General features: G+C 37.5%; 1 protein-coding gene across 5 annotated transcripts in view; it reads right to left on the bottom strand.

Moving 5' to 3' along the window:
* The window catches only part of BRAF (B-Raf proto-oncogene, serine/threonine kinase), a 186,099-nt gene that overhangs the window by 22,889 nt on the left and 143,492 nt on the right, over positions 1 to 19,718 (bottom strand). For 3 of the 5 annotated variants that reach the window (XM_064574881.1, XM_064574879.1, XM_064574880.1), the window contains exons 14-16: positions 4,310 to 4,356; positions 3,380 to 3,498; positions 3,037 to 3,090 (exon numbers count right to left, since the gene is read on the bottom strand). In XM_064574881.1, the coding sequence (XP_064430951.1) occupies positions 3,037 to 3,090; positions 3,380 to 3,498; positions 4,310 to 4,356 (220 nt within the window). The remainder of the gene's footprint in view (positions 1 to 3,036; positions 3,091 to 3,379; positions 3,499 to 4,309; positions 4,357 to 19,718) is intronic. The other 2 variants (XM_045864169.3, XM_045864170.3) reach the window with 1 other exon arrangement.

The raw sequence follows: 19,718 nt of genomic DNA, 5'->3' as shown, positions 1-19,718 counted from the left end.
AAAGAAATACCAGATCTGTGGTCCTAACATGTTTGGGAGTAGCACAACCACTACGCTAAATGCCTCAGAATTTAAGTTTTCCCATTGGTACAATGGTTTGCGTCTCAGGGCACCTTCAAGACTGACAAACTCAAATCCCTTCCCTGCTCCCAAAAGCATTATCAACATGCCATGGATGCTTTATTAACAAAAGCGAGAGAGAGGAGGTTGATTTAGAAGACAGTATAAAGAATCTTGGCCTCTTGCTTCTTGGACAAAGATATAGACCAAACCATATTTGCTACATTTTTATACATTTTACTCACTGTATTCTACCACTTAATTTCTTATTGGCTGTGTTCATGAAATACAATAAATGGTCGGCTAAATATAAACTTAAAAGAGTTCTTCACCTTGCATTTTTCTGTATTGTTTCATTTGGAAGAATGTTTCACTAGAGAAATTGCAGAGTGTAAGTAAAAGCTCTGTGAAAGCATTACTTAGATATGTAAACCTGAACTAACTGCATAAATGGCTGGAGGGCGTGGGACTAGTGGTCACTGGTCAGACTCTCACAAGGCAGGCCATGGCACTCAGCCTCACCTGCAAATCACAATCACCTGTGTACTCATTAACATCTCAATGTCCAGACTACATTCCAGCCCAATAATATAACAACAGAATCTGGGGATGGGATCCAAGCATTGCTGATTTTTACAGCTCCCCAGATGATTTTAACGTCCAACCAAGGTTGAGAACCACTGACAGAAAATGTGTGGGAGATCCTGATGAAGGATGGTGTGTGTGTGTGGGGGGGGGGGGGCGGTGAAGGAGAAGATTTTTGTTTACTTGCTTTTGTCAAACATTTTATTGCTGACTGGTTTTAGTAATACAGTACAAAATAAACCACATACAACTGTGATGTGATGAACAAGTTAGAATACTGAGAGGCTGGTTATGATCCAGGCATAATTTTAAAAGCCAGAACACAATTTTGAGAGGAACAGAGTAATAAAAAAATTTAATAAATAAAAAGAACTAAACGTCTTTTTAAAATTTAGTTTTACTTCTACTGTTATTGGTATATGGCTTGATGAAAAGCTGTATGTCACCTATTTACAAGAAATGCATCATTGATCCTCAATTAATTTAGTGATTTAATTTGTAAAAATTTTCATAAAGATTTCTTTCCCCTCTAAGATAAATAGAACAAGGTTGACAAGAATTCAGAGAATTACATAACTTTAGTTCTGACCAAACTCTTCTTTACTAGTCTATGGATGCTCCATATTTGTTTTTGAAGGCAGTATCAACCCAAAAGGATTTATTCAACAGTTAAGGGTACTACTGGCTAATCTCTTGTATTAAAGCTCAGCTTGATGGAATAAAGGATGAACCAATCTACCTAGGTATCAACAAAAAATAAATTAGAAGAAAATATAAAACTTTATGTATAATAATCTGCTAACTGTATAAACTAAGGTTTTTGAAAAAGGAAAAACCCGGAGACTTAACTGAGCCTTTCTCCCACACTAGTTAAAATAAACACACCTTTAAAACATGTATCAATTGTTTCTTTTTAATTTTAGGTTTTACAATTTCAGTACTTAGTGTCTGCCAGCCTGGCCCTTCCTAGGTTACACTGCTATCTTGTAACAAGATGTGTGCTTAAATGTGCATGAGATCCAGATTACAATGATTAATTAGCCTCTTGTTTATAAAATGATTAAAACAATTAAAATATATTAAAGAAACAAACCTAGCTAGCTCTAATTACTGAATCTTAGAAACAAAAAAGGCATTAGAAATCCACTAGTCCAACCAATATTAAAGATGGAGAGACGTGGAGGAGGTTAAGAAAAGTGCAGGCTGAGAGTCAAGTAGAACACTAGAGTACAAATCTAAGTCCAATGTGCCCCTTCCACCTTGTCACTTGCCTTCACTCCAGTTATTTTTTTTTAATTTAAGTTCAATTAGCCAAGGTATAGTACATCATTGGTTTCTGATACAATGTTCAATGATTCATCAAATTGGGTGATGGGTATTACGAAGGGCACGTGATGTGATGAGTACTGGGTGTTACACTCCAGTTATTATTACAAGAAATCACAGCTGAATTTAACCTTATGTTTACTTGACTAATTCAGATGTCTATCTTGGAATTCCCCTTTTGGAGACTGCCACAGATGCAGTGAATTTATGCAGACATGGCTGCAAGAGCTCTCACAGCGTCTGTTTCCAGATTCAATTATTTAAAGTTTCAAATTGCACTGAGTTTGGGGACATTCCGTATTCAGCTGAGAGCAGCGGTTCTCAAACTTTTTGGTCTCAGGACTCTTTTAGTTTTGAAAATTACTGAGGACCCCAAGGAACTTTTATGTGGATTATATTTATGGGTATTTATCATATTTAAACATAACTGGGAAACTGTTAAAATATTTAGTAATTTCATAAATAATAAAACAACAGCCATCTTTAGATGTTAACATAGATCACCCATTTTTAATGAAAAGTATATTTTCAAAACCAAAAAAGGTTCAGTGAGAAGAACAGTACTGCAATTCTCTTTGACTGGTTTAAGAGCAGCCAGTTATGGTCACATATTTGCTTCTGCATTCGATCTATTGTGATATGTCATTCTGGTTGAAGAATATGAAGAAACATCTGGTCTCATATGGGGATGACCTTTGGAACCTCCAAGAGGGTCTCTTAGGGCCCCTTTTGAGAACTGTTAGCTTAGAGGATGCTTCGTATACCTGCCCTTTTCACAGCCTGCTGAAAGTAATTGCACAGAAGTTTTCATTCCCTTCTTTTCCACAAAGCAGAAATAGGATAAAGAAAAAGCAAGAAAAAGCTATGCAGGGCTGCACATGGCTGATGGTGTTAAAATTCTTTTTTTTTTTTTTATCTTTCCTCTCCCAGCTGCCCCATAATTATAGGTTCTTTCTAGTCTAAAGGAAGTAACTTTCCAATTTAGGCTTAAATAATATTGTGAAGCAGCCTCTCTCTTAAAAGGAGTTCTCTTAGTAAAACCTTAATAATTGCTGCAGATCATACCTGCTGAAATTGCACACTTGTTTTTTCTTTTGGAAACAGGGTACACAGAACATTCTGAACACAAAATATTTTAAAGAGACAATTCAGCATAAAATTTAAACAGTGTTTATAAAATACATATTTTTTGTTTGAAATATACTGAAACTGGTTTCATAATACTCTTTTTAAAGATAAAGAAAAAAATCAAAATCTATTTACATAAAAAATAAGATCAACGTTGATTTTTGTGAATACTGGGAATTATGAAAATACTACAGTTGAAACCTTCAAAGATTTTTTAGTAATTCAGCAACATCTCAGGGTCCAAAAATTTAATTAATGGAGAAACAGCCTCAATTCTTACCATCCACAAAATGGATCCAGACAACTGTTCAAACTGATGGGACCCACTCCATCGAGATTTCACTGTGGCTAGACCAAAATCACCTATTTTTACTGTGAGGTCTTCATGAAGAAAAATATCTGAGGTGTAGTAAGTAAAGGAAAACAATAGATCTCATTTTTCTAGCAAAGAAAGCATTATAAAAATTTAGGTAAGAGATCTAATTTCTAGAATTCTGTAATATGATTTTCTTTTTTTGGTAAAATTGATATTCCTTTAAAAAGTACAGTACTTCATATTTCCTCTTAATGAATATGTTTTTAAAAATATGGTTCTATTTGGCCTATGTGGCCTGCTTTTAAGATTTTTGGGGCTTGAAATGTGGTAGGATGAGGTGAGATGCTTTCCTACCTATGTTATGGGAAACCCTGAAACTTGCCCACTAGATTTTAGTAATATAGACCCAGATATGCTTTTGGCCCTGCTGGGAAAGCTACAAAGATTCTTCATTGGAATGAAGTTGGTTGGCAGACAGGGTCTTGATCTGGGTTTATGGAAGAAGAAGAAACATTATGTTTTTCTCACCTCATTGTTACTAAGTTAGAACCTTCAGTTACATCTCAACTACTGCAGAGCAGCCTCAGAGCACTGAAAGAAATGAGTAGATAGCTATCCATTTTATGGTGCTGACAGAATGTAAGCACGCAATCATAAGAGTCCTACTATTAGAAAGACTTGGTAGATTTTTTTTTGTAACGCTCAAATGTTCAGACACCAAAAGCATGCTGTAGTACCCTGCTTTACTATGCTCTCATGCAAACCCGTTCATTAATTCTCTTTACATTATATTGAACTTAGCATGAAAACTGTTTTTACATAATGTGAAGACAAAATGCAGAAGAAAAAGTCAGGATGTTTTCAAACTTCGCAGACAAATTTCAGGAAGGATACTATTACTCTTGAGGTCTCTGTGGATGATTGACTTGGCGTGTAAGTAACTGAAAAACAAAACATCATTTTAACCTGAGTAGGGGTAAAGACTCTGGCCTCAAAATCTATAGAACATATTTAGGGGTGTAAATAAAGACTTATTCAAAATCACGATACAATTGCAAACTGTACATTGTGATAACCCCTTTACATAAAAAATCTTAAACTGTAAATGAATTTAGGATTATAGGAACATATTACTATTATGGTACAGCCCAAATCTTGTATTCTATTAAAAGACTTTGCTTTATCTTTTACTATTTACCGATACAAACCTTTCACTCCAGCAAGCCTATTTATCCATGTCCTTTAAATATACCTTGATATTTAATCCCACCTCTGTAATCAATGCTCCCCTGCCAAACCCAACCCCAAATGAGCTTTCATTCTATTCTCCACCTATTCATACCTATCCTTTAAGACTGAACACACATTCTAACTCCTGAATGAAGCTTTGCCATGATTAACTCAACTGAAAGTGATCGTTCACTGTTGAGTTATATCGTAATTACTCTAACAGCTTGATTCATGTATTTTTTTTTCCTATGCCTATGGTTCACTTTCTTTTCAGAATGTAAACTCCACTAGAGTATGAAAATTTGATTGGTAATTTTAAAGGCAGTATTATACATTCTTAAAATAACTTCTTAAAAATATGAAGGAGCTTTAACACGCATGTTAATCATTTAATTAGTCTTACAATTAGTTAATAATGGTCACAGTAAATAATCCTGTTGTTGATTAGTTTAAAATAGTGTATTATAAGAGAAAATTAAATAATGCAGAATGAAATAAATTTCCAAAACAAGTAAACAAAAATAGTGAGGAGCAAACTTGCTACATAATGTCCACAGTGAATCTACCTTAAAGTCAATGATTAAGTTTAAATTATCTATGTTACCTCTAAAAACTGCTTTAGTTGAGTTCACTGAGGGTAAGAGCTATGCTTAGTTTATTTCTGTTTAATCTCCAGTGCCTAGCACAGTGCCTGGCATATGGTAAGTATTCAACATGTCTGTTGAATCAACTACAGTGAAATGCATATAATAACCTAGTCAAAGTTATTTTTCTTCATTTAATACTGGAAGGAACAGATATATGAAACATCTAAAATTTGACAATGACCATTAGGAAATAAATTTTGCTTTAAATGACATTTATATACCAAATGGTATATAACCAAAATTATGTAAAACACTTAAAAATCGAAGATTCATAATAATTAAGCTTTATTTATACTTTCTCATCTTCATGTAAACTTCCTCATTCTCCCAGAGATCAAGATTTTGAAACTTTCTTCTCAGATAAAATTTTCATTTCAAATGACTATTGATACAAAGGAACCCCTTCTCCTCCAATTACTCTCTTACATCACTGTTTATTTCTTCCACAGCATTTTCCACACTCTAAGATTCTCTTGTTGTCATGACATCTGAAGCCCAGTCTTGCCCCACTACATCACATGGTCTCTCTGAGGTTGGAAGAAAATGTGATGTTAGTTATAGGACTTGTTTGCTTAAAAAGTTCTGCAGTGACACAGAATGGTACAGATGGAGAAACAGGGGCCTCAATCACAAGCTTTTTCAAGATGGGGAGACCCTGTCTCCATCAGAAAGAAAGGGGGAACAAATGGTCATGGTATCCGGTGGCAGAGCTCGGTGCTTTGGTCAGAGATCTGGTATTCAGTGCACGGAACAGGTGTTGGTCTTTGAAAAGAGATCCTGTCTCCTTTGAAATTAAAAACAGCAATAAATGGGTGGCAGACATGAATATATGGAGGCATGATGAAGTTATAAGGGAAGATAAAGGTGTTCTTGATGGTGTCAATCTTTTCAACAAATCTGATTCAAAGAAATATAGCAAGAATAAGGTAGATAGCAATTAACTAGAGGGTTGAGGAGAAAAAATTTCTGACCAGGAAAGTACTAGATAATTAGCAAGATATGAATACCATTACTGAGCTAGGGATACAACCTTAGTAGAAGCTGGACAGCATACATCTACTATAAGTTAAAGTTGTATGTAGCTGCAACTTGAAATAGCACCACCATATCCCTGTGTAATCCTTTATTGTTTACAAACTACTTTTCTAACTTTTATTTCAATTAACAATTCTCTTTCTGTAACATCTCTGCAACAAAAGCCGTGAAGCAGCAGAAATCCAGGTCTATATAATGGATGGTTAGAAAGAAAAGGTACTCAAATTCCCCAGATGGAAAAATGGAATGAGTTATCATACCCCGTATCTCTACATGATATAATGTTCCAGAGTAATTACTACCCTATATAATTCTATATAGGTTGACACTAAAACATAATTTTCTAAGCACCAATCAGTTATAATGAAAGCTGCCAAAAGACACATAACTGGTTGAGGGTAGGGAAGGGAACAAGAAGAAATTAACTTTACTACAGATGATACAGAAGTGTATCCATTATTTAGGGCAATTAAAGTGGAGCCCCTTCTCAACTTTTCTAAGATGTTAAAGAGAACCTTACAGGTTTATAAAAGCAGCAGGAAAGGAAAAACATGCTATAAACCAAATGAACACATATCCTCTTGATAGGCTTCTCTTAGGAGTTTCTTTCCTTGAAAAAAAGTATCCACCTACAGAATCATTTAATCTGAAAGCTGGGCAATCATCTAGTAAAATCTGTTCTTTCTACTTCTTTCAAGTTATTATCCAAGATTCAGCTTTTTAACATTCTTTTTTATAGCTTAATCTGATGCCCCAAGAGTAAATACAATACTCTAGATTTGATCTGATCAACATAAACTAGAGTGACTCTCATCTTAATTTTCTCCTTGAACCTAAAACCATGAAACTCCTAGAAAAAGAAACTTAGGTAGCAAGCTCTTTGACAATGGTCTGGGTAATGATTTTTTTTTTTTTTTTTTGGATTTGATACCAAAAGCAAAGGCAACAAAAGCAAAAATAAACAAGTGGGACTACATCAAACTAAAAAGCTTCTGCATAGCAAAGGACACAAACCACCAAAATGAAAAGGCAACCTACACCAAATGGGAGAAAATATTTGCAAGTCATATATCTAATAAGGGTATATCCAAAAAATATAAAGAACTTGTACAACTCACTAGCAAAAAACCCAATCTGATTAAAAAACAGACATTCTTCCAAAGAACACATACAGATGGCCAAAAGGTGTCCAGCATCAATACTCATCAGAGAAATGCAAATCAAAACCACAATGAGACATCGCCTCACACCTGTTAGCATGGCTATTATCAAAAAGACAAGAAATAGCCAAGTGGTGGCAAGAATGTACAAAAATGGGAACTCCTGTGCACTGATGAAGAGAACATAACATTGGTGCAGCCACTATGGAAAACAGTGTGCAATTCCTCAAAAAATTAAAAACAGGATTATCATATGATCCAGCAATCCCACTTCTGGGTATATATCCAAAAGAATTTTTTTAAAAAAGATTTTATTTATTTATTTATTTGAGAGAGAGAGAATGAGAGAGAGAGCACATGAGAGGGGGGAGGGTCAGAGGGAGGAGCAGACTCCCCGCTGAGCAGGGAGCCCAATGCGGGACTCGATCCCGGGACTCCAGGATCATGACCTGAGCCGAAGGCAGGCGCTTAACCAACTGAGCCACCCAGGCGCCCTATATCCAAAAGAATTTAAATCACGATCTTAAAGAGACTGCTGCATCCTCATGTTTATTGCAGCGTTATTCACAATAGCAAAGACATGGAAACAATAGTGCCCATGAATGAAGAAAGAAAATGTCACTCACACACACGAGTATTAGGCAGCTACAAAAAAGGATATCCTGCTACCTGCAACAACATGTATGGACCCCGAAAGCATTATGCGTAATGAAGTAAGTCAGAGAAATACAAATACCATATGATCACACTTATATGTGGAATCTAAAAACGAAAACAAAAATAAAATTCATCTTCATCTTCCTTATGGTGGGTTAAAAAAAATTTTATCAGCCATTATTCTGATTATTATGGCAGCCACAGTCACTGTATTGACTTCTATTAAAATTACATTCAGTTACAAGCCTACAGAGTTGTTCTTGCATTGCTCCAACAAAAGTTTCCCCATCCTATATCTGTATGTCTCTCTCTTTTTTTGGAGTTGGATAAGATGTCATATTTCATAGACATGGCCTATAATTTCAGCTTATTAAAATTTTAGTTCTCACTAAAAAATAAGTTTTAAAAGACCAGTGTGCTAACAAAGCCCTCATCTAAGTTATCGGTAAATGTGCCAGTCATATTCAAGAGAGAAATGAAACAAAAATCTCCTTCTAGCTTAGTAGCTTCAGGTATGATCAATATACAGTTATGAACCTAGATGAATTCTCCATGCATGTTGCATCTCTCGATCTTTTCCTCAACATTATCCTGAGAAATATCACTCAAATGCCTTGCTATAATTCAAATACTATGGCTACATTTGCCATAGTATTTGCCTGGCTTATCAGTCTAGTCTATTTACAACAGCCCCACTTAAGTTTACTGTTATTTTCTTGTATTTTCAACTGTTTCTAAAACCAAATAACTGGTCCACAGAGACATTAGCATTTCAGTCCTCTTTCACTAATACTACATGATTTCACAAAGTTCATCAGACTTCACACAGCAAGTTCAATCTCCCCTCAGACGCCTACAGAGAATGTAGCAGCCAACTGGACTGATATGCATGATGGTGGTGACAAGATGATATTTGATCCAAGCAGTTTCAATTATAGTTTCCCTTCTACTTTGATGCCCTCTACTCCCCTCAAAATCACAATGTGGAATGGGAGCAAGATTGAAGGGAATGACATTCTGCTACTCCTCTGTAGTCAATAATCATTTAGAATAGTTAAAATCCCTAAGAATTGAAGTTCACACATTTTTCTAGTTGTGATCCAAAGTGGCCTAAATTCTATTTTTAGATTTTTCAGTTTCTTTTACTTCTAAAAAACCAAATTTATGAGGTACAACTTGTATACAACACAAAATGCACCCAATTTTACATACAGTTTGAGTTTTGACAAATATATACTTGTGTAATGACCAGCCACGATCAACATGAAGAATATCCATCACCCCCCAAACTTTCTTCATGTATTTCTGCAATGAAACCCTCCTCGGTTCAGGTAACCACAGATAATGATTTCTGGTACTAGAGATTAGTCTTGTCTTTTCTAGAATTTCATATAAACAAAATCCAGGCTTCTTTTGATCAGCACAATGATTCTAAGATTCAAACACTGGCTGCATGAGGTATTGTGGGGTATGGATACACCACAATTTAACCATTGACCCGCTGGACATTTGGGTTGTTCCTCATTTTTGGCAATTTTGAGTAAGATACTACCAACATTCAAGTACAAGTCTCTGTTGATGACTTATGTTTTCACTTTCGGGTAAATAAGTAAGATTAGAATTGCTCATGTGGCAATTTTAACTTTAAAAGAAACTGCCAAAGTGGTTGTCCCATTTAAGATCCTTACCAACAGTGTGTAAGAGTTCTGGTTGCTCTGCATCCTTGCCAATACTCGGTATAGATGGTTTTGATTATAAGCATTCTAGTGAGTGTGCAGTGGTGTCTTGTAGTTTTAATTTGCTTTTCCCTAATGTCTAATGATGGTGAACATCTTTGCATGTGTTCATTTGCCATTCTTATGCCTTTTTAATAAAGTACTCCAATCTTCTGTCCATTTTCTTGTTTGGTAGTTTTTTGTTTTTAAAGATTTTATTTATTTATTTGACAGAGAGAGACACAGTGAGAGAGGGAACCCAAGCAGGGGGAGTGGGAGAGGGAGAAGCAGGCTTCCCGCGGAGCAGGGAGCCCGATGTGGGGCTTGATCCCAGGACCCTGGGATCACGACCTGAGCCGAAGGCAGACACTTAACGACTGAGCCACCCAAGCGCGCCTGGTAGTTTTTCTTATTACTGAGTTATAAGAGTTCTTATATGGTTCAGATACAAGTCTTTTAATCAGATAATGTATCTTGCAAACATTTTCTTCAAATCTGTGGCTTGTCTTCTCATTTTCTAAAAAAACAGTGTGTCTTTCAAAAGGCAAGTTTTACATTTTGATGAAGTCCAATTTATGAATATTTTCTCATATGATCCTTACTTTTTGTGTCTTAAGAAATCTTTGCCTTTCTTTAGGCTACAAAGTTTTCTCCTATGTTTCTTCTAGAAGTTTTAGATTTTCAGCTTTTAGTCTTTGATCCATTTCAAGTTAATACTAATGTCTTGTGTCCAGTAAGGGCAAATGGTTTATTTATTCTATATGGATGTCCAGTTCTTCTAGTAATATTTGCTGAAAGGACTGTCTTTTCCACACGAATTGTGTCTTGGTATCTTAAAAAAAAAAAAAAAAATCAACTGACCCTCCCTTCCCCCCAAAACAACTGACCATAGACCTATGGATATATTTGTAGGCTATTTTGTTTTTTGATTTATATGTCTATTCTTATGCCAGTATCACATGGTCTTGATTACAGTGGCTTTATACAAAGTTTTGAAATCTAACATGAGAAGTCCTTCAATTTTTTTCAAAATTGTCTTGACTATTCTAGCCACTGCATTTCCATATAGATTTTATAATCAACTGGCCAATTTCTACAAAAAAGCCTGCTAAGATTTTGATTGGAATCACAATGTGTCTACAGATCAATTTGGGAAGGATAACATCTTAACATATTGAACCTCCTAATTGATGAATATGATGTTTCTATCTATGTCTTTTTTGTTTCCGAGGTGGGACCTACATTAGAGAGGACATAATCCCCCTTTGGAAAATAAGACCTTCTAAAGTTTTTGGCCTAAAAAACAAAAATAAAAGAGAAGGTATTATAAACATGCAATATCAAAACCATGTTGGGTACCTGGGTGGCTCAGTCGGTTAAGCGTCTGCCTTTGCCCCAGGTCATGATCCCAGGGTCCTGGAATCGATTCTGGCATTGGGCTCCCTGTTCAGTGGGAAGTCTGCTTCTCCCTCTCCCTCTGCCTCTCCCCCTGCTTGTGCTCTCTCTCTCTCCTTTGCTCTTGCTTGCTTGCTCAAATAAGTAAAATCCTTAAAAAAGCCCCCCCAAAAACCCCATGTTACTCTTTGTAAAAATTCATTCTCAAACATTCACAAGTCCAAAATCAGAAGCATAATATTTATTTATTTATAAGAGCAAGGTAGCTCAATGGAGGAAAGGATAGTCATTTCAACAAATACTGCTGGGATATCCATATGGGGAAAAAAATCTTTAATCCTTACCTCATACCAAACACAAAAACCAATCTGAAGTGGACTTAAGACCTAAAACTAAAAGCAAAAACTATGAAATTTTTTTTTTAAAGATTTTTAAAATTTATTTATTTGACAGAGAGAGAGAGGGAGCACAAGCAGGGGGAGTGTCAGGCAGAGGGAGAAGCAGGCCCCCCGCTGAGCAGGGAGCCTGATGTGGGCCTTGATCCCAGGACCCTGAGATCAGGACCTGAGCCGAAGGCAGACGATTAACTCACTGAGCCACCCAGGGGCCCGAAAAACTATGAAACTTCTAAAAGAAAACAGTATCTACCACCCTCATGTACACATACACAGCATTTTAAAGTTTTCAGGGTATTTCTGCATCACTGAGTTTCATAACCTTCATGTTTCTTTGTGAGGCAAGCAAAAAGGCAATAATTCTACTTATGTTGACGGGAAAACCAGAGCCAAGAAGTACTTAAATGACCTAACCAGAGTGGCGTAGTGGAAAGGGCATGGGTTTTGAGCACACAAGACTTGGGTTCGAATTCCAACTACATCACTTACTAGCCATATGACCTTGGGTACATTACATAATCCCTTTTAGCTTTAGATTCCTAACTTAAAAAAGGGAGGTAATAATGATCTTGAAGGGGTTCTTTCTTTTATCACATGTTTAGTGAAAGCCCCCTGTGTACTAAGCTACAACTGTTCTAAGCCTTGGAGATAAAGCAGAAAATCCTCACCCCAAGGTGCTTACATTTTAGTACAGAAGACAGAAAAGAAAAGAGATTTATCAGTAGAATATATAGTATTCTGTAAGTGGGGGACAGGAAATGTTGACTTGCAGGGGGTTGTAATTTTAGGGCAGGGATGGTCTCTTTTCAAGGGACCTTTGGATTAAAGACTGTAAGGAGAGGAGGGAGAGGAGGCAAAGGAACTAGCAAAGACAAGACCCTAAGGCAGGGCCCATATTCTAATAATTGCAAAAGGGCAAAGAGAAGTAAATGAATTGAGAGAGGTAATAAGAAAGCAAGGAGGGTTGTGGTGGTGGTTACTTTGAGGAAGTACTATTGTAAGGACTTTGACTTTCTTTCTGAGTGAAATGTGAGACAGTGGAAGGGGAGAGGAGCAACATAATCTGAGCTAAGTCCCAAAAAAACCATTCTGGGTGCTGTGTTGAGAATAAACTGAAGGTGGGTAAAGGAGGAAGCAGGGCACTAATCCAGGCAAGAGATAATGGTGGCTTCCATCAGGATGAATAGCAGAATAGGTGAGGAGAACTTGTAAGATTCTAGATATACTTTAAAAGACAGATTGAGGGGCGCCTGGTTGGCTCAATTGGTTAAGCGTTTGCCTTTGGCTCAGGTTATGATCCCAAGGATCAAACCCCATGTCAGGCTCTCCACTCAATGGGGAACCCGCTTCTCCCTCTCCCTGTTGCTCCCCCTGCTCGCTCGTGCCCCCTCTCTCCCTGTCAAGTAAATAAATAAAAAATCTTAAAAAAAAAAAAAAAGACAGAGTGAACAGGAGTTTATAATAGTTTGGTTGTATGGTGTGAGAAAAAGAGAGGAGGAGTCAAAATAACTACACTATGTAGACATAAGCAGCTGACAGAACAGAGTTGCCAGTTACTGAGATGAAAGGAATGCAGAAGAGTAGGCTTGAGGAAAAAGGTCAGGTCCTCAGTGGGAGACATACTGAATTTGAGATATTCATTAGACAATCAAGAGATGTGGAGGATACAGTTGGATATGACAGTTTGGAGTTCAGAGGAAATGAAGTGGCTGGAGACTGGCATATAAATGGTAATTAAATGGTGTTTCAAGCCATGAAATTGGATGAGATCACCAAGGGAATGGAGATTCCTAGAGGGTTCGTTCCAGTATTTAGAGAGGGTGAAGAGTTGAGGAAGAACTAGCTGAAAAGGAGCAGTGAGTAGAAGGAAAACCAGGAGAACACACTTTAAAGCAGTGCTTTTCAAATTCTGACATGCATACAAACCACTTAGGGATTTTGTTAAAATATAGTCTCCAATTCAGTAGATCTGGGTGGCACCTAAAAGGCTCCCAGGTGGTACAGATGCTACTCAGACCAGGTTCTGAGTAGCTAAGGCTTAAAGATGGGTTTCACTGGAGAAGGGTGTGATCAACAGCAGCACAAACAGATGGAGGACTGTGAATCTAACCACTGGATCTACTACGAGGTATTTTGGTGGAGTATCAGGGCAAAAGCCTGACTGAAGTGGGGGCCAAGATAAAAGGGGAGAAGAGAAATTACAGAGTGAATATCAACAACTCTTCTGAAAAGTTTTACTGTCAAGAAAAGAATGAGGTGATAGCTTGAGTGGGAAATGGAATCAAGGAAGGGGCCTCCACAATTTTTTTTTTTTAAGATTTTATTTATTTATTTGAGAGAGAATGAGAGAGAGCATGAGAGGGAGGAGGGTCAGAGGGAGAAGCAGACTCCCTGCCGAGCAGGGAGCCCGATGCGGGACTCCAGGATCATGACCTGAGCCGAAGGCAGTCACTTAACCAACTGAGCCACCCAGGCGCCCCCCTCCACAACTTTTTTATTATGAAATTTTTAAGTGTAAAGACTAAAAAGAACAGTACAATAATCGCCCTGTGCTCTCCACCTAGATTCAACAGTTGTTAACATTCTCCTAAATGTGCATTATAAGAAACATTTTTTATTTTGTGTTTTAAAAGTTTTTATTCATTTATTTAAATAATCTCTACATCTAACATGAGGCTTGAACTCACGACCCTGAGATCAAGAGTTGCATGCACTTCCAACTGAACCAGCCAGGCACGCCAAGAAAGATTTTTTAAATAGGAGAAAATCCAGTAGAAAAGGAAAAGCTGAAGATGAATAGGGGAGATTTACTCAAAAGATGTCAGTGAGTAAGGGAAAGAGGATGGGGATCTAGCACACTAAATCCAAGGGATGGCTTTCACTCTTACTAATAAGCCAGAAAAACAGAGCATGAATATAGGTGGGTAGGCAGATGTGGTACGTGATGCTGATTTTCTCAATGAAATGGCAAGCAAGGTCACCAGCTGACTGTTCTTGGAGGAGAGGTGTTGAAGGTTTGAAGATAGAGAAGGTAGGACATCGTCTAGGAGAGAGGAAGAATAAACCATCTTAAAAAAAAAAGTATGGTTGCTGTATTACATTAAAGGCCCACTTGAGGTGTTGAAAGGATTGACTAAAATGGAGAAGCAGCAAGGTGTAAAAGAGTATATCCTGGAGCCAAACTGTTACAAGATCTTTCTAAACCCTAGTTTCTTCATAAATAAATGGAGATAATAATAGGATGTACCTCACAGGGCTGCTGAGGATTACATGAGGTAGTATACATAAAGTACACAGAATAATGTCTGGCACATAGTTAAGTACCTGCTAAATGCATTACCACATATATAAAAAATCACAGAACACAGCTGGTATAAAAAACAGAGGGAGAGAGTAAGTTACTAGTATGTAGCAGAGGTGGGGTCACAACATCCTTACTGAGCAGTAAAGATAATATTTTCTGAGTGTTCTACAGTGACTCTGTATCCCTATAATAACTTATTTTGAAATTAAGAAAAACTGTACCAATCACTCATATTTCTCACCATAATCCTGTTAAAATTTTTACACCTTGGCCTTTTTTCAAAGTTTATACTTATAAAAAACTTATGAAAGTAAAACACACCTGTGGAGTCTTTCTTTTTTTTTTTAAAGATTTTATTTATTTGACAGAGAGAGACACAGCGAGAGAGGGAACACAAGCAGGGGCAGAGGGAGAGGGAGAAGCAGGCTTCCCGCCGAGCAGGGAGCCCAATGTGGGGCTCGATCCCAGGACCCTGGGATCATGACCTGAGCTGAAGGCAGACACTTAAGGACTAAGCCACCCAGACGCCCCTGTGGAGTCTTCTTTTAATTAAAAGATAGAAACAATCAGAATGTTTTGGTAAAGTTAAAGCCCTTCTCTTCTTGATAGCTGTCCCCATCCTGACCCCTTCTGTCATTCTTGCAGACAACTACTACCCAATTTGGTATGTGTCTCCTAATCCTTATTTTAATACTTTTGCATACATATATATACCATTCCTAAAAAAATTTTATATATATATAAAATGTTTTGTTTTTGAAATTTTAAGTTGTCTCATGCTTTAGCTTCTTTTTGCACTTGACACTCTATTTTATTTTTTATTTTTTTTTAAGATTTTATTTATTTATTTGACAGAGAGAGACACAGTGAGAGAGGGAACACAAGCAGGGGGAGTGGGAGAGGGAGAAGCAGGCTCCCCGCAGAGCAGGGAGCCCGATGTGGGACTCGATCCCAGGACCCTGGGATCATGACCTGAGCCGAAGGCAGTCGCTCCACCGACTGAGCCACCCAGGCGCCCGACACTCTATTTTAAAGCTGATACTGATACACATATGTAATTCTTTTCTGCAGTATTTTATTTATCCAAGTCCTCTGATGGACATATGTGTTTCCAATTTTTCACCATTACATATTTTCCTGTGATACATCTCTTCCTATACACATCTTTTTAAAACAAAAGCTGGTGTTTCTTGGGGGTAGGTCAGGGATTTTCTATTTTAACAGATACTTCTGATACGCCCCCAGTATGGCTGCTGCCTCAGGTGTGTGCCAGTAAGCAATTCCCCCAATCTTCACCAACACGTGGTTTTGTCAGAATTTAAGCATTTTGCCAATGCCAGTGGGTAAAAATATATATATATATTTAAAGATTTTATTTTATTTATTTGACAGAGAAAGACACAGCGAGAGAGGGAACACAAACGGGGAGTGGGAGAGGGAGAAGCAGGCCCCCTGCCGAGCAGGGAGCCCGATGCGGGACTCGATCCCGGGACTCCAGGATCATGACCTGAGCCGAAGGCAGTCGCTTAACCAACTGAGCCACCCAGGCGCCCCGCCAGTGGGTAAAAATATTACTTCTTTGTTTTAGTTTGTATTTTTCTGATTATCAGTATCCTCTTTTCTGTTATTCTTATCCACTGGAAAATCATGTTTACTATATATCATTCCTTAATCAACTGGAATTGTTTTCAATCATTAATACACGTTCACCATCTTTTCAGCTTTAATCTATCCTTCTATCTTTCTTTCAATTAAGTTTATATTTAAGTAAGGAAGGCATACTCTTCATTATTTAAAAAAATAGTGAGGATTTATCCCCAAATAATTTATTATCTTTCTTCAGAATATAACACTTTTGTGTGTATAACAGCAGACCACAACTTTGTCTTGATTTAACATTTAGTAAATTTTCTGACAGAGCTAAATTAAAAATTATACCATAAATATTATACTAAAATTAAAAGTCCTGCAAAGAAATGGCATGACAAATTGACCATTCTTGAAAGTTTTTTTTAGTAACAATATTCTTAAAATACCTTGGTCTTTGGGCTGAAACAATGACTGTCAGGTGAGAAGATGATAAGCATACTATATTGACCCTGATTCCTAAAGAGTGTGACTCTCATTATCATACCCTGAGAACAGCTCTGCTCTCTACAGGGAAATCTAGGAATCAGAAATGATCCTTCACTGAGAAAAGAAGAAAAAACCACAAAGAAAAAATGTCACCCATCTGCTTATATTCTGTAATCCAATAAAGGCGACACACTTAAAACTCCCAATGATTCGACTTTCTTAATCACTGAAGGTTTTAAACTATGAATGACTGTAACCCCAGCACCTCATACAATGAATGAGTTAGTATGCTCTTATTCTGCTTATACCCTCTGACTTCAAAATACATTTTAGAAAGGAGTCAGAAAAGATCAACAACATGTGGAAAACATTCAGGGGGCAGACTATTTTGAATGAGGGCTTTGCAAAAAAGTACATTATTAGGCAGCTATTTAAATAGTCTATGGACTTATCAGCTACATCTAGCTTGCTCTGTCCTTTGTTTTGTTTTGTTTTAAATATTTTATTTATTTATCTGAGAGACAGTGAGAGAGAGAGAGAGAGAGCTACAAGTAGGAGGGAGGGGTGGAAGGAGAAGTGCTCCCCGCTGAGCAGGGAGCCCAATGCAGGGCTTGATACCAGGACCCTGGGATCATGACCTGAGCTGAAGGTAGATCTTAACCGACTGAGCCACCCAGGCGTCCCTGCTCTGTCCTTTGTGAAATGATGGTGGAGGACAGGGAAGGAGGGATCAGACATTTAAAAGTTTAAATAACTGCAAAGCATATAATTTGCAGTGGACTACAGTATCAACATTTTAACATTGTTGCTATTGTTGTTATTATCCGAATGTTCCTTATAAACCATCTGTTCTTGCTTTATGAATAAAAACTCTTCTTTCATCTCTGAGGAAACCAATAGGGTTTTGGGGGAGAGGGACATCTCTGCTCCTTGTATTGTGTTTGTTTATTCCTAGTTGCCTTTTCATTTATTTTTTGAAGATTTTATATATTTATTTGAGGGAGAGAGAGCATGAGAAGTGGGGAGCAGAGGGACAGAGAGAGGAGAGAGAGAAGCAGACTCCCCACTGAGCAGGGATCCCGATGTGGGGCTCTATTCCAGGACCCTGAGCTGAAGGCAGACACTTAAAACCAACTGAGTCACCCAAGCGCCTTGCTAGTTGCCTTTTAAACTCCCATTTGTTTTGGTCTCTGTCACTGGCATCCGAAACTTTAACACTTGATGTTCGATGATCCAGAGATAATGTCTTACCCAGACTAAGTGAAGGTGCAACAAACTGAAAGGTTTGAGTGTACAGAGGGCTTCTTGTTTTTGAACTTTCCTGTACAGTGATCTAGGTGGAATCTCTGATGTCGCTACCTCTGGGTTTTTCCCCCTTGGCTGGTAAGTTTCTTCAGAGAAGACTCTCCCAATCTCCTGCCTAAAGGGGAAGGTTTGACTGCCAGCATTCTGGTAATCACTGAAAAGAGAGTGCTGGGAAACTCTCCATTCATCCTTCAGGAAGTAGTCACTCAGTCCCCCTGTTTCTGGTAAAATATCTATGTCCATGTCCCCAGTCCAGACATAACTGGTTTTCCTCTCTCCAGAGAATAAAAGTCTACTGCCAGGGAAGGGATGAGGCAGTCACCCAGTGACACAGAGCAGGAGACAGGATTCAGAGAAGATGATCAGATATGCTTTCTCACTTACGTGCCTTCCCTCTTCTGAAGATACCTGGCACTGCCGATTCCTGAGACTTTTCAGGAATCCGTGGTATAAATCAGGCTGGTTTTCATTTCCCCATTGCCAACTAGGGATTTAGCTTTTTTAGGTGTATTAAGTCCATTGCCACTTCTCCATTTACTTTCTGGCTTTCAAAATGTTGTTTTTGTTTCCTTCCTCTCTGTTGTCTCCATCCTTATAAGTTCATGCTTAAAAAAATTCCTTGATTATAGTTTTAGTGGAGTTTCAAGAGACAGCAAAAATCTGTCACCTTAACTGAAAACCCACATCTGCCAAAGCCTTTGGAAACTAAAGATGTGTCAGTATATTAAACCAGCTGCGTGTTATTGTCTTATTAAGAGCAGAAAGGAAAAAGGAAAAAAAAAAGAACAGGAAAAATAGGAACTGTATCTTCTTTGGTTAAAGCTGATAATAAAACAACTCTTGCTAGAAGGCTTAAAATTTATGACTAATACTTTTTTAGTTATTAAATCTAGGATAAACTGATAGGATGATCTGCATTCATAACCAGGTACACTTGTTATATAGTTAGTTACCTGAAAATGTAAGCCAAGTATTTCAGAGTACACAGATGTCAAGGTTATGCTTACAGAACTCAGACTGTAAAGCAATGGGAACATATTGCCTCTTCACTATTCCCCAGACTACAGAACTACTCCATTTTGATAATGTTCTCTCTATGGTTACTTCTTGTCTTTATCAATACTGGCACTTCACTACCCCATCACAATTTCTAATACTGTTCTTCGTTGCCTCTGTTTATAGCAAAAGCCTTTCCCCTTTGTTATTCTTTTATTACTCTTTGACTATTTTCCCTTTCCTTGGTATTTCTTTCTTTATTTTATAAGATTTTATTTAATTATTTGATAGAGCATGAGCAGGGGTAGGAGCAGAGGGAAAAATAGACTCCTTGCTGAGCAGGGAGCCCGACGCAGGACTTGATCCCAGGACCCCGGGATCATGACCT

This window comes from Mirounga angustirostris, unplaced genomic scaffold (assembly GCF_029215605.1).
Source record: "Mirounga angustirostris isolate CCGP_5_RB_7025 unplaced genomic scaffold, mMirAng1.0.hap1 SCAF_12, whole genome shotgun sequence".
Classification (NCBI taxonomy): Eukaryota; Metazoa; Chordata; class Mammalia; order Carnivora; family Phocidae; genus Mirounga; species Mirounga angustirostris.
Note: the sequence above shows the minus strand (reverse complement) of the source record. Positions and strands in the feature narration are given on the sequence as shown.